At 32.5% G+C, this 12418-nt stretch overlaps 1 protein-coding gene across 1 annotated transcript; it reads right to left on the minus strand.

Annotated features, from left to right (window-relative positions):
- Positions 1–255: 255 nt before the first annotated feature.
- On the minus strand, positions 256–2037 carry LOC145306034 (uncharacterized). Its single transcript, XM_080147966.1, has 2 exons — positions 1726–2037; positions 256–1305 (listed from the first exon to the last, which is right to left on the minus strand). The coding sequence occupies exons 1-2, from the start codon at positions 1911–1913 to the stop codon at positions 714–716; spliced, it is 780 nt and encodes a 259-aa protein (XP_080004092.1). The 5' UTR covers positions 1914–2037; the 3' UTR covers positions 256–713.
- Positions 2038–12418: the final 10381 nt, after the last annotated feature.

The following is a 12418-nucleotide window of genomic DNA, read 5'->3' on the forward strand; positions in this document are numbered from 1 at the left end:
TTGAGCTCAGCCACACGTTCAGTTGTTATATGCTCTTCGAGACTGCGCAATATGTGAAATAAAAACTTGCATATCAGACGTTGTTCATCTTTAAGATTTGCCAACTGGAAAAAAAAAACATTGTAATAATTTAAGGTAAAACTAGCTGTTTCGCCCCTAGCCTCTAGGGGCTTCGCCCTATATACTTATTGGAAGTCCACCCTCCTCAATAGAAATATATATATATATATATATAATATAGCACACGTGCGCAAATTTAAAAAGAATGTTATTGCTATACAATATAATGAAACTGAAATAAGCTTTAAATTCTAAAAAGATTATAATATGGTAAAAACCTACCTCTGCATAAAATATCATATGGTAGAAGCCCAGTACTTTGAATTCAGAACTTTTCAAATTGAGGGCTAGCTTCTTCTCTGTCAGGCGCATGATGGACGTACGGGGAACGCGATCAAAATCGCCAACAAGTTTCAATTGATCGTTGATTTCATCTATAATTGGAGTTACTGCAGTTCATGGTAAAATATGGGTGATAAGGAGAAAATTTTCAAAATTTAAGTTCTTTAAACTTTTCAAACTAACACTCTTTTAAGCGGCATAACAAGGCGTACAAATAATGTGTAATAGACATAAATCCAAAACTGCAGAATTTTATCGCAGTGCCGAGAAATGCGCGAAGAAAACACCTATTTTACGCGTCATTTCTTTAGTCAAATGCAGTACATCCCTGTAATTCTCTCCATTTGAACTAAGTCTTCTTCTTCCAATTCTGGATAACTATTACGTCCTTTCTTCAGGTACGTCATCACTTTCTTTACATAGCCCAGGTGCAACGCGTGCATCGGATCACTGGGGCAATCTTGTATTAAATCCAAGCTCGGGTCAAGGTCAGAAAAACTGGTTTTCATGTTCTGATTATTTTCCTCAAACTTGCGGAATTTCTCGTCAGACCTCGGCGTACCCATATTTTGACTGTCACTGGGGTAAAATACATTCATTGATTCGAACAATACCAAGTTCTTTTGACGGAGATAAGTCTGTGAAAAAGCCATCCCTGGAAGGTCACAGTGTGGGCATCCATTTTTTGATCCATGGCCAAGAAGGCCGAATACATCGGCTCTGGCAACGGCATCGTGGATGATGGTTCTACATTGAAAGGTATGTCCAGGTAATCCTTCTTGAATTAGTTTGTTGATGAATCGGGTAACATTATCCAGAAAGTTGTAACTGTAGGGACGCTTCCTCGTCTTCTCAAATATGCTGACTGGCAATATAACACTGAAATCTTTGTTGAAGAATAACCTGAAATAATAAAGAAGAATTAATAATAATAGCATTTAATACCTTAGACTTAAAATTGTAGTCACTGATTTATACAACGTAAAGGCTGGTAAAATTTTACCGTAAAAGTGGTAAAAACTAGGTTTACTTATGGTATTAATTAAGTCCTGGTATACAGTAAGACAGATTTTTATATATGAATGCAATAGAAAAAAGTATCAATTGTAAACTTAGTTTTCTTTCTTATTTGTTTATTGAATGGTTTCCTAAACTTTGGCTTTAAAAATCTGGGCTGTCAATTGATGTAAAACAAATATTTTGATATCCTTTGAAATATAGGCTGCCAATCCTAAAAAATACCTTTTCGAGGGTCATGCTGTATATGAAAAGAACTTTATCCCAACCCAACCCTTTCAAATCCACAATATATTAATTACTTACCTAATCCAGACAGTATAATAGGAGATATGAGATCCCTGAGCTGCTTTCACTCCGTCGCCCGAGATGTCAAAAGTTATATGATCATCAACGGCCTGTTGTCCATTCAACCGTTTATAGTCTGTGATGGCGTCTTGGAGGATCTCATAGGAATCTGGAAAAAGAAATATATTTTTAACTAAAACTTGCATAATTCAAAGAAATTTTGCACCATCGGGCTCCAAATAATATTACGATGAAAAGTAATGGAACAAGGATGACAACATCCATAAAAACCAAAGCACTGAAACGGTACGACAAACGGACATTAACAATTGTGAAGTATCTGAACTGAATTTAAAAATATTAAAGTCGAACCAAAATTGTATGTAAGTAAATTTGTTAAAAAAAAATGCTTGAAGAAGGATAAGGTTTATGCACATACTTAAATTTTAAGGAATTAATTATAGAGTGGCTTCGCTTATAATATTGTTCTGAAGTTGTCGCAGGAAGCAATATACCAAAGAATGATCAAACTGATAATTAGAACACTTGAAAGTTTGTTGTTAAAAAAGGAGAAAAATCGACATGTTTAAAATGGACGTACGGAAATTCTGGTAATGATTATAGAAATGCTACGCTTTCTAAATCGTATATAAACATACCTGCACTCAATCAGTGAACCAGGAGCATTTGTAGGATTATATTTGTTTTCTTTGATTTCAACTTTGTATTTGGGTTTGAATAATGTATTATATGACGGAAATTTGAAAATACACAAGCGTTTCAGAATCCCCAGGATGATTCTAACTTTGTGGTGAGAGATGGGGTTGTCTTGAACACAAACGCTTCTGAAATCATTAACAATTTCTTTCTCAAGTTCTGTAAGATGTTTGAAGGGATCCCCGTCATGATCGCCATCAGGTTCGTCATCAGGGTCATCGTCATCATCTGAGTCAAAATCATCTTCAGGTATATCAAACAATTCGACGTGTTCCCAGTCCTCGGCATCTTGAATGCTGTCATTGTCTGCATCATTATTATCGTTGGTATTATTGTTGTTAATATTGTCTACAACAATATTAATGTAGTCCGTTTCTTCAGGATTGTTATTTAATCGCTCCAAAACTTGGTTTGCGTAGCATTGATAACATAAACTTTCGGTTTCCTTTGTGAAGTTGGTATTGCAGCCTGTACAAACTTTACCTAAAAAAATACGATGTTAAACATGATGTTTTATAGTTATAAACCTTCCCGGGACCTATGTGAAGGTACCCTGTAAAGGAGAACCCAATCGGTTCAGCGGTTAGCAAGATCCTTTTGAACAGACACACAGACATCCTGTTACTTTAGTATAAGGATAATGCCGTAAAGAAAAACTAGTCAAATTAGAAAGTTAAAAAATTAAAAATTCCAGAAAAAGTAGATAAATGTAGAGAGTGGGTGAAGGTGGGTTAGGTTAAGGGATCCCATGTAGAATATACACCCCTGGAACAAGGATATCTTGAGACAAACTTAACTAACGTTTGATCAAACCAATTGTTTGAAATTTAGATTGAAAGGAAAATAAAAAACAAAAATTGGGAGACAATGTTTGTGGGAATTTGGACAAACAAACAACAAACAGACAGACTGACATCGTTCTACTTTATATTACAGATATTGTAGGTTACCTTTTGACGATGCAGTTTCGTTCTCATATTCCACATCCATCAAATCCTCCTGCTGTTCTTCTTCTAGTAATGGCTGACTGTCTTCACTTTGTTGATGTTTCTTGCGCCAGTATTTACTTCTGGCTCTCGTTGCATTACAGAAGAGTTTTCTTATGGTCCTCAGTTTATGCTGCAACTGGAAAAAGATTACATAATTAGTGAATTACTTATTTAAAATAATATAGGGGAGTTGTTATGGATCGTTATTTGGGCAAGCTACACATGTCAATTGATTATAGTACATATGACTATACTGGTGTAAGAGCAAGCATGTTTATAGTGCGCTGACTGCAAGTGAAAAATAGAAATTAAAGTCGAGCATAGATTATACTTTAAGTACAGTAATGAAAAGTAAGGTCTCATCTTAAATATGTAGAAATAATTAGTTGTAAAAAGTCACCTGTACATTTTTCCTCTTATCTCCACTTCTTATACGCTTCAGTAGAGCTTTAGAGAGTGTACCAATCAAATTGTCTCCCATTTCAATAACGTCTAACAGGGGTGTATAGGTAACTCCTGAAATAAGAAGTATATGTTATAATCAGGGATGTATATTCTGCATGGGATCCCCTGCTCAGGGGGGGGGGGGAAATGAAAAATAAGTGGTTGGAGGGAAAAAAAATGTAAAAATTAAGAAAACTGAAAACATTTTTTCCATTTTGCCCCCCTCCTTGGTTAAAAAAAACTAAAAAAATGTGTGGTAGGAGGGATAAAATAAATGAAATATAGAGTTCTTTAAATATTTTTCTATTTCCCCCCCTACTTTTTCAGAAAAATCTAGGGGGGAAAAAAAATAAAAAATTTTGTAGCAGGGGAAAAAAAATAAATCTTGTGCAGAATATACACCCCTGGTTATAATAATAAGGTTATTAATTGTTTACATATAACAAAAGAAGGAGAAAGTAAAAAAGGGGGGGGGGGGAGTGACACTTTTTGAAACCAAAATTAAATGTCAAAGGAACTCACAAAATAAAGAGTTAGAGTTACAAACATAAGAAAATACCCTTATTTATTCTTTGATTGTCTATAAAATTAATTAAACTTACCTATCAAAATTGTGATCCAATTATACATACGTCATCCAGCGTTGGTCTGACATTTTTTTACTTTGAAAAAAATAACTATATACAATATACATAAAATTTTGTTTGTTCCAGTCCTGACCTGGATAATACCTATATAAATTTCCTGCCTTCCCTGAAAAGCCGACGAACGCATATATAATCGAGCCCCACTGGTCGTGACTTTTGCAGAATTCTGCAGTTGCATGGAGTTTTATTATAACGACAGTGTTGAACCCAGAAAATTTGTTAATTTGCTATAAAATAAATAATGTAAAACAACGAAAACAACATAACAAAAATATTATAAAAAAAAAACAAAAAATAAAACATATCAATTAAGATCTCCTAGAGAGCTATAGCCAGAAGCTTAAAAAACTGTACACGTGCATACGTAATCGTCGGCTTTAGGGGTAAATAATGTTTATTAATGTTTATATGCAGGAAATTATATATCTGCACGACCAGTGGGGCTCGAGCTCTGTCACCATGGGTACTTAATTATAAAATATATGGGCGCTGCAATCAAAGAGAGGTTAACGTAAATGTTCTGAAAGAACAAATTGATGTTATCCTCTTAGGAAATACCCCCCCCCCCCCCTAGAAAAATGGCCCCTGGCCTCTACCTAGCCGTATAACTTAACCTAGCTTAACCTAACCCAGCAATTTAGTTTGGGGGGGGGGGGGGGATGGGGAGTTAAATAATACAAACAAAATTTTCTAAGAGGATAACGCCACAAATTACAATTACAATTCGCTTTCAGCATGGATATCCGGAGGCTGGATGAAATCGCCGGCGGCGAGCTCGGCTTCTCCTAGCTTCTCCTTTCTCTTCCCTGAAAGGAAAGAACATTGAATTAAAAATGAGAAAACTAAAGCGTTTTTTAATGAAGAAACTCAAAGAATTCTGAAACATTTTTTGGTTAAAAACAATTTTTTCCCCTGCTACAAAAGACAACTAGCCATGAACAAGAGCAGGTGATTTGAAGCAACTTCCATCATTGATCCACTTATTTCTTTTTTCCCCCTCCCCCCCCCCCCCCCCCGGAGCAGAATATACATTCCTGCAATAATTTCGTAGTTTTTACCTTTCCTTATTCTTTCCTGCTCGTCAGAATCTGAAGAACTCATGGTCTTGAATATTAGCAGGGCTGGGCAGGTTAATCTAAATTAAGAAAAGATATGTGTTACTATGGGTTTTATTTAGAAAAAAAGGGCTGACGTTGGTGAGGAAAGGTGCACAGTCGGCTTCATGGTCAATGACATATCTCTCGGTATCATCCAGGCGGGGTCTCTCGTTCTCGTAGAGATTCTCGGGCATAGGTTCATTCTTCTTTAGGTGTGTCTCTACCCAACCGTGATGGTATAACAGTTTTACTATTTCAACAGCGTCATCAATGCCACATGATTCTTCTTGAACTCGAATATTTAGCTTGAAGAAGAGTCTCAACATCCTAACCATGAGGGCATCCCATCTGTCATGCAGCTCGTGGTATTGGTATGGATCCATCCTAATTTGAGGAATGATTATTTTGTTTGTCTTGTTTATTTTTGGGAGAGGTGTGATTAATGTTTTTTAACTTTCCGGTATTTTATTTGTCCTTAAACAATTATTTATTTAAAACAAATTTTGTAGCAGGAGAAAAAAAATAAATCTTATACAGCTAATATACACCCATACCTGTTATTATGATGTACGCGTCCAGGTGATTGACTTGAATAGCCTGTTATTCAGAACTATCTGAAAAGGTAGAATATTTAAGAAATAAAAAATTACAAAATAAAAATAGCTCGTATTCATTCGAATCCGGTGGATAGGAACAGGTGTTCTCATTCATACGCAAAAAAACTAGGTAACTAGCATATCGTATTATATCCATGGTTTTCTACGAATATAAAAATCTAAAAGCATAAGATTAAAAACAGTTATTTTTAGCCAGTGCCTCCGGCACCTCTGGGCAAAAAAAGTAGTTTCATTCTTATAATTGTACTCCTATATTTGCGAAAATCCGTTTATACTACGATGCAAGAAATATATTTATTAATTTTACATTTAAAAAAGTCCTGTATATTACGTAAGCTAAAAAGAGTCCCAAAAATGGGAGAAAAAACGAATACGAAGAATATTTTACAAAGAATTCTCAATAATTAATGATAAAATTTGAATTATAAAACAGAATGTTACATATTAACTTAAAAATTCACTGTAATTTCACTAAAAATGATTACTAAAATACAAAAATGCACCGTAGTCATATAGTGCAGTTGAATATTGCGCCGATGGAAAGTTACGGTTGCCAACATACAGATTGAATAGGTGGCAAAACACTTTGCAAGACAGGTTATATTTTTAATCGTAAAAATGCAACGAATAATAACATTTCATGAATTATATAAGTTATGCAGTTTTAATTAATTAACCGGTAAAATATTAAAATGATATTATATACATAAGGTGTTTTTTAAAGTTTGGCAACTTTGTCGAGCATGCTGATTTGATATTGTGAAAACAGGGTTACGAAAGTTTAAATTAATGTAAATTTTTTTTAATGTGAATGTAATATATTTTTGCAATGACTTAAATGAAATATCATCGATAAAATATAAAAAAATATATTGCAATGGATATAAAAGAAATATTTTTCAATATAAAGTTGTATACCTGTACAGAGCATGTGCATGAATGCCGCTATACCGATTGAAAACTATTGAAAACAATGAGTGTTATTTCAAGTCTCTTAGAGAAAATACGTGTTATATCCAAGTATGATTGACAGGAGATGGTCCATCTCACAAGATTTATATGAATGTCATTTAAGAATTCTAGAGAGCTGATATTCAGAAGTTTAAAAAAGTACGTGTCTACCAGTCTTGGCTGTTAGTATATGGACCCTGCAATCAAAGAGTGGTTTGCGTAAAAGTAAGTGTTTAAATAATTTTAATATAAAAACATTAATAATATAGGACCTTGAGCGTACGGTTTTAGGCTGCCTTCGATTAACGGTTTAAGTTTTACTAGCGGCTATGCCCCTTAGAAGCCTCTAGGGGCACTTAAAGTAGGAAGAGAAAAGTCGAGGCCTCATCCTATTTTTAATTTGAGTTTCAGCTATAGATTAAAATAAATAAAAAGCTTCGTTGTAAAAGAGAACAATATTAATATATTTATATAATAGGATAATTGTTTTAAGCCTTTTTGATTTGATCTAAGAAACACTTTTTATCCTATTCTTAATATTAAATAATTCTTTAAGGGGTTTAATATATATAAATGTAAAAGAAATATTAATAAATTATATTTAAATTGAATATTGTTTTTCAGGTTCAGCAACACTGATTCATCAGAAATAACTATTTGGGCGCTGCAATTAAAGATTGGCTCACATAGAAGTAAGTGTTTAAATAATGTAATAAACAAGGATGACAACATCCATAAGTAGCGAAGCATAAACAATTAAATAAGAATTTATATATTAGTTGACAAAAGCATGTATATTAGGAAAAAATCACAAAACTTTTTCAACATTTGTTTTTAATTTCTTAATATTTATTTATATTTCAGTACTATGACTAACAGACTGACGGTCAAAGTAAATTACATACTAGATGCTCAGAACAACGGGAAATGTAATTTTGATATTTTTAACTACAAAAATAAAAAAACTGACCATAAACACCAAAGATATGAGGAAAAATGTGAAAAATATAAAAATAGCCAAAAACCTGCAAAAAGGCAGTCTGACCGCCATTGATGTGTTCTTGAAATGACAGGAAATTTAATTTTGATATCTATAACTGAAAAACTTTGAAAATTGGGCCATAAACACCAAAGGTATGGAGAAAAATGTAAAAAATACAAAAATAGCCTAAAACCTGCTTAAAGGCAGGCTGACCGTCATAGTTGTTTTCTTGAAACGACAGGAAATTTAATTTTGATTCTATAACTGAAAAAATTTTGGAAATCGGACCATAAACACCAAAGATATGGAGAAAAATGTGAAAAATACAAAAAATAGCATAAAACCTGCTAAAAAGCTATCCTATCGCCATTGATGTTTTATAGTTAATTGTGCTCCTTGATAATGGGAATGTTGTAAAAAAAATCAGCCTTTTATCTTTTATAGGAGCCGAGAAAATCACGTTTCCCCCAAACTAAGACAGACATACGGACATACGGACATACGGACATACAGACAGACGGACAGACGGACATTTCAAATTATAGAGTAGCTTCGCTACTAAAAAATCAATATAATATAGGACCTTACGCATGGTTTTAAGCTGCTTTGATAAACTGTTTGTTTTATAATTTTTTAAACCTTTTTGATATATGATATAAGAACGACTTTTTATCCTATTCTTAATATTTAAAGTATTCTACTATTAATATATATAAATAATAATAGAAATATTAACAAATTATATTTCAATTAATATTGTTTTTCAGACTTAGAGGAATCAGATTCGTGAGAAAATATATGGGCGCTGCAATTAGTGAATGGTTTACATAGAAGTAAGTGTTAAAATAATTTTAATAAGAACATGGATATTTTAGGCCATGTTATTAAGACTATCCTTTAACGAAAGCTTTTTAATTCAACCTTGCTACGAAGCCTTGTGTGATGGTAGAGTGTTTGAGTTCTTAGGGAACCACACTAATTACATAATATTATCTTGAGTTAGACAGGTTTTATAAGCTGTAAACAGGCTAATACAATTAGATATGTCATTATCTTTAAATTATTTATTATAATCTATATAATAGCACCTTTGAAATAAGCTCATATTATATCCAACCTATATTCGCCCTTTAAGGTTTATGATTGTTTTAAGCGTAACGAATTTTTATACCCTTAATAGAAAGATATTATAAGATGTGTTTTATGTAAAATAATATTGAAAATATATATAAATTATATTTCAATTAATATTCTTTTTCAGGTTTAGCTTCGCACACAGCTGGGTGTATTCTCTGATTATAAGCTGACCGCAATTCGATCGTGGAACATTTCTTGCACCAACATGAAGCTGTTGCCATCAGAAATTCATCCTTTAAAAGTAAGTGTTTAATTATTTGTAATAAAAGATAGTTGGAATAATCCTACACGCAACTACGGCAACACCTCGCCCCCAAAAGGTATTTTCCATGTATACAAGCGTAACAAATATGAAGTTAATATACACAGACACACATCGAACTACCTTCATGAAACTGTATACTAAATTATATTAACAATTAAGCTATTATTAAATTTATTAGATAGATATTAAACTGGTTAGACAAAAGTTAATACATAAAAATAACGTACTAGATAGGTAGCTATTTAAAATTAGATTTTACTACTTTATATTATTGAAACAGTACATTCAGGATATTATTAAAATCTAAACAGCATTACATTCATCCTCGTGCATGTTTACTTCGTGAAGAACAGCTGCCAGTTCGGCAGCCTGGGCAGCGGCGGGCAGCAGAGGGGAAGGACGGCAGCGATTAAGATGTGTAGTAATCCATCCATGCTGATATAACCTCTTACAAACCTCCCTCTGGATCTCGACATTGTCAGTTCTGGCTCTAATCTCTAGACTCTCTCTTAAAACTAACATACGACTATTTAATTCATACCATAACTCCAAATTCCCGTTATAAGACATTCTTAGTTTCTCTCAGTCTGGTTATGTATTGATAACTGAATTAAACTTTCTCTAATAAGCAGGCACGTACACAAGCTGTATCTACTTTCTCCATGAAATTTTCCCAAAACAGTTAACTTTCCTTTTTGTAAGGCCTTTTTGATTTGTTAATCCTTTGCTTAATTTAAAAATGAATATTCTTTTTCAGGATTTTGGAGTTGAACCAGTTTTGAAGTGTGGAGCTTTGCAGTTCCATGGAGAACAACTTGAGTTCCATCTCAACATGTAACAGTCACAGATTATACAAAAAATTTCATTATTTATTATGACGACAATGTTGAACCGAGAAAATTTGTTAGTCAGTTAATTAAGTTCTACTCGAGAGCTCCAAACATTCCACAAGCTAAAATTCTAAAAAATATTGACTTTATTAACAAATAAAGCGTATTGATTACAATCCGCCCACTCAGTGTTTATTATGACGACAATGTAGAACCGAGAAAATTTGTGTCAGTTAATTAAGTTCTACTCGAGAGCTCCAAACATTCCACAAGCTAAAATTCTAAAAAATATTGACTTTATTACACATTTGACAGGTGTATGGTATGTTATTTACAGAAACGATACTAGTAAGTTTTGTAGTTTCAGTATTGACCTGGATAATATCTATATTTAATGACCTGTTATGTTATAATATGAAATAAATTCTAATTAAAATCATTATCATCATATTTTATTAATTTCATATTCCATATAACGAAAGCAAATAGTGCTGAGTAAAAGGATGTTTGTTTGGAAAGTATTAGGTCTGAATATTTCCTCATTATATTTTATTTGCGATTTTTATCATTAAGTAGAAGGATGTTTGTTTGGAAAGTATTAGGTCTGAAAAATCTGGACTTAGCCTAAAAATTTACCTTGTCAATTTTTACCAAAAAGTTGGTCAAATTTTACCAAGTTTTTTTTTTTGTTAAAGTCCAAAAATCTGGACTTAGCCTAAAAATTTACCTTGTCAATTTTTACCAAAAAGTTGGTCAAATTTTACCAAGTTTTTTTTTTTGTTAAAGTCCAAAAATCTGGACTTAGCCTAAAAATTTACCTTGTCAATTTTTACCAAAAAGTTGGTCAAATTTTACCAAGTTTTTTTTTTTGTTAAAGTCCAAAAATCTGGACTTAGCCAATTTACCTTGTCAATTTTTACCAAAAAGTTGGTCAAATTTTACCAAGTTTTTTTTTTGTTAAAGTCCAAAAATCTGGACTTAGCCTAAAAATTTACCTTGTCAATTTTTACCAAAAAGTTGGTCAAATTTTACCAAGTTCATTTTTTTTGTCAGAGTCCAAAAATCTGGACTTAGCCTAAAAAAATACCTTGTCAAATTTTACCAACTTTTTGGTAAAAATTGACCAAATTGCGTTTTTTTGTCTAAGTCCGAAAATTCGGACTTAACCTGAAAAATAGAGTTGTAAAATTGACCACATTTTTGGTAAAACTTCCAAAAGTGGTAAAATTTAAAAAAAAAAAAAAATTTTAAATTTAGGCTTCATTGTATAGAAGTCATTATTTTAAAGTACTACAACTGATTATGAAGAGCTGTTTTTAATTTAAAACACAAAAAACGGGGTTTTTTGTTTCGTCAAATTTTACAAAAAAAATGGTAAAATTTTACTAATTTTTTGGCTAAAATTTTTGCTGGTAAAATTTACCACGAAACTGGTAAATTTTACCAGCTTGACCAGCTTTACCACTTTTCCGGTAAAAAGGGTGAAATTTTGTGGTATTTCGTAGAACCTGGGAATCATTGAATAAAACAAATTGACAAGTTTAAACCACCCAATCAAGATAAAAAGTGTAATTCCCCAAAGTTCTAAGCCAAGTGGACAAAAGTTGTAAATTCAATTGGCCTATCTTTCTGGCAATGTTAAAGGTAATCAAAACTCAACTTATATCAAATAGTAAAGTGTAAATTTTTGCCTCTAGCAGCTGAAAAGGGTAAAAATCTAGAGATCTTAAGGAATACGACAATGAACGATGAATTGATGTACACCCCTAATGATGATCAACAACATTATTTCTTCTGTAGATTGAAATTATTCATGGAAAAATTTGGACAATGCTAGTTTTTACCACCCAATCATAGTTTTTAGTTTAATTCCCTAAAGTTTAAGCCAAAAAGTTGCAAATTTCATTGGATTATGACATTGTTATATTATATTGTTTCAAAACTCAACTTTTAACAAGTTTTAATGTGTGAATTTCTGCCATTGGGAGCAGTATTGGGGGAAAACGAGGATTGTAGATCCATTGCCATTGTCCTA

The sequence above is a fragment of the Acartia tonsa genome, chromosome 14, assembly GCF_053477335.1.
Source record: "Acartia tonsa isolate MP-2025a chromosome 14, ASM5347733v1, whole genome shotgun sequence".
NCBI lineage: Eukaryota > Metazoa > Arthropoda > Copepoda > Calanoida > Acartiidae > Acartia > Acartia tonsa.

What these genes read in the sequence shown, in the direction of transcription:
- LOC145306034 (XM_080147966.1), bottom strand. Translation starts at nt 1,913, where the DNA reads ATGCAAGTTTTAGTTAAAAATATATTTCTTTTTCCAGATTCCTATGAG. An exon ending in TATTATACTGTCTGGATTAG is followed by an intron (nt 1,306 to 1,725) that starts GTAAGTAATTAA and finishes TTATTATTTCAG; the next exon opens with GTTATTCTTCAACAAAGATT.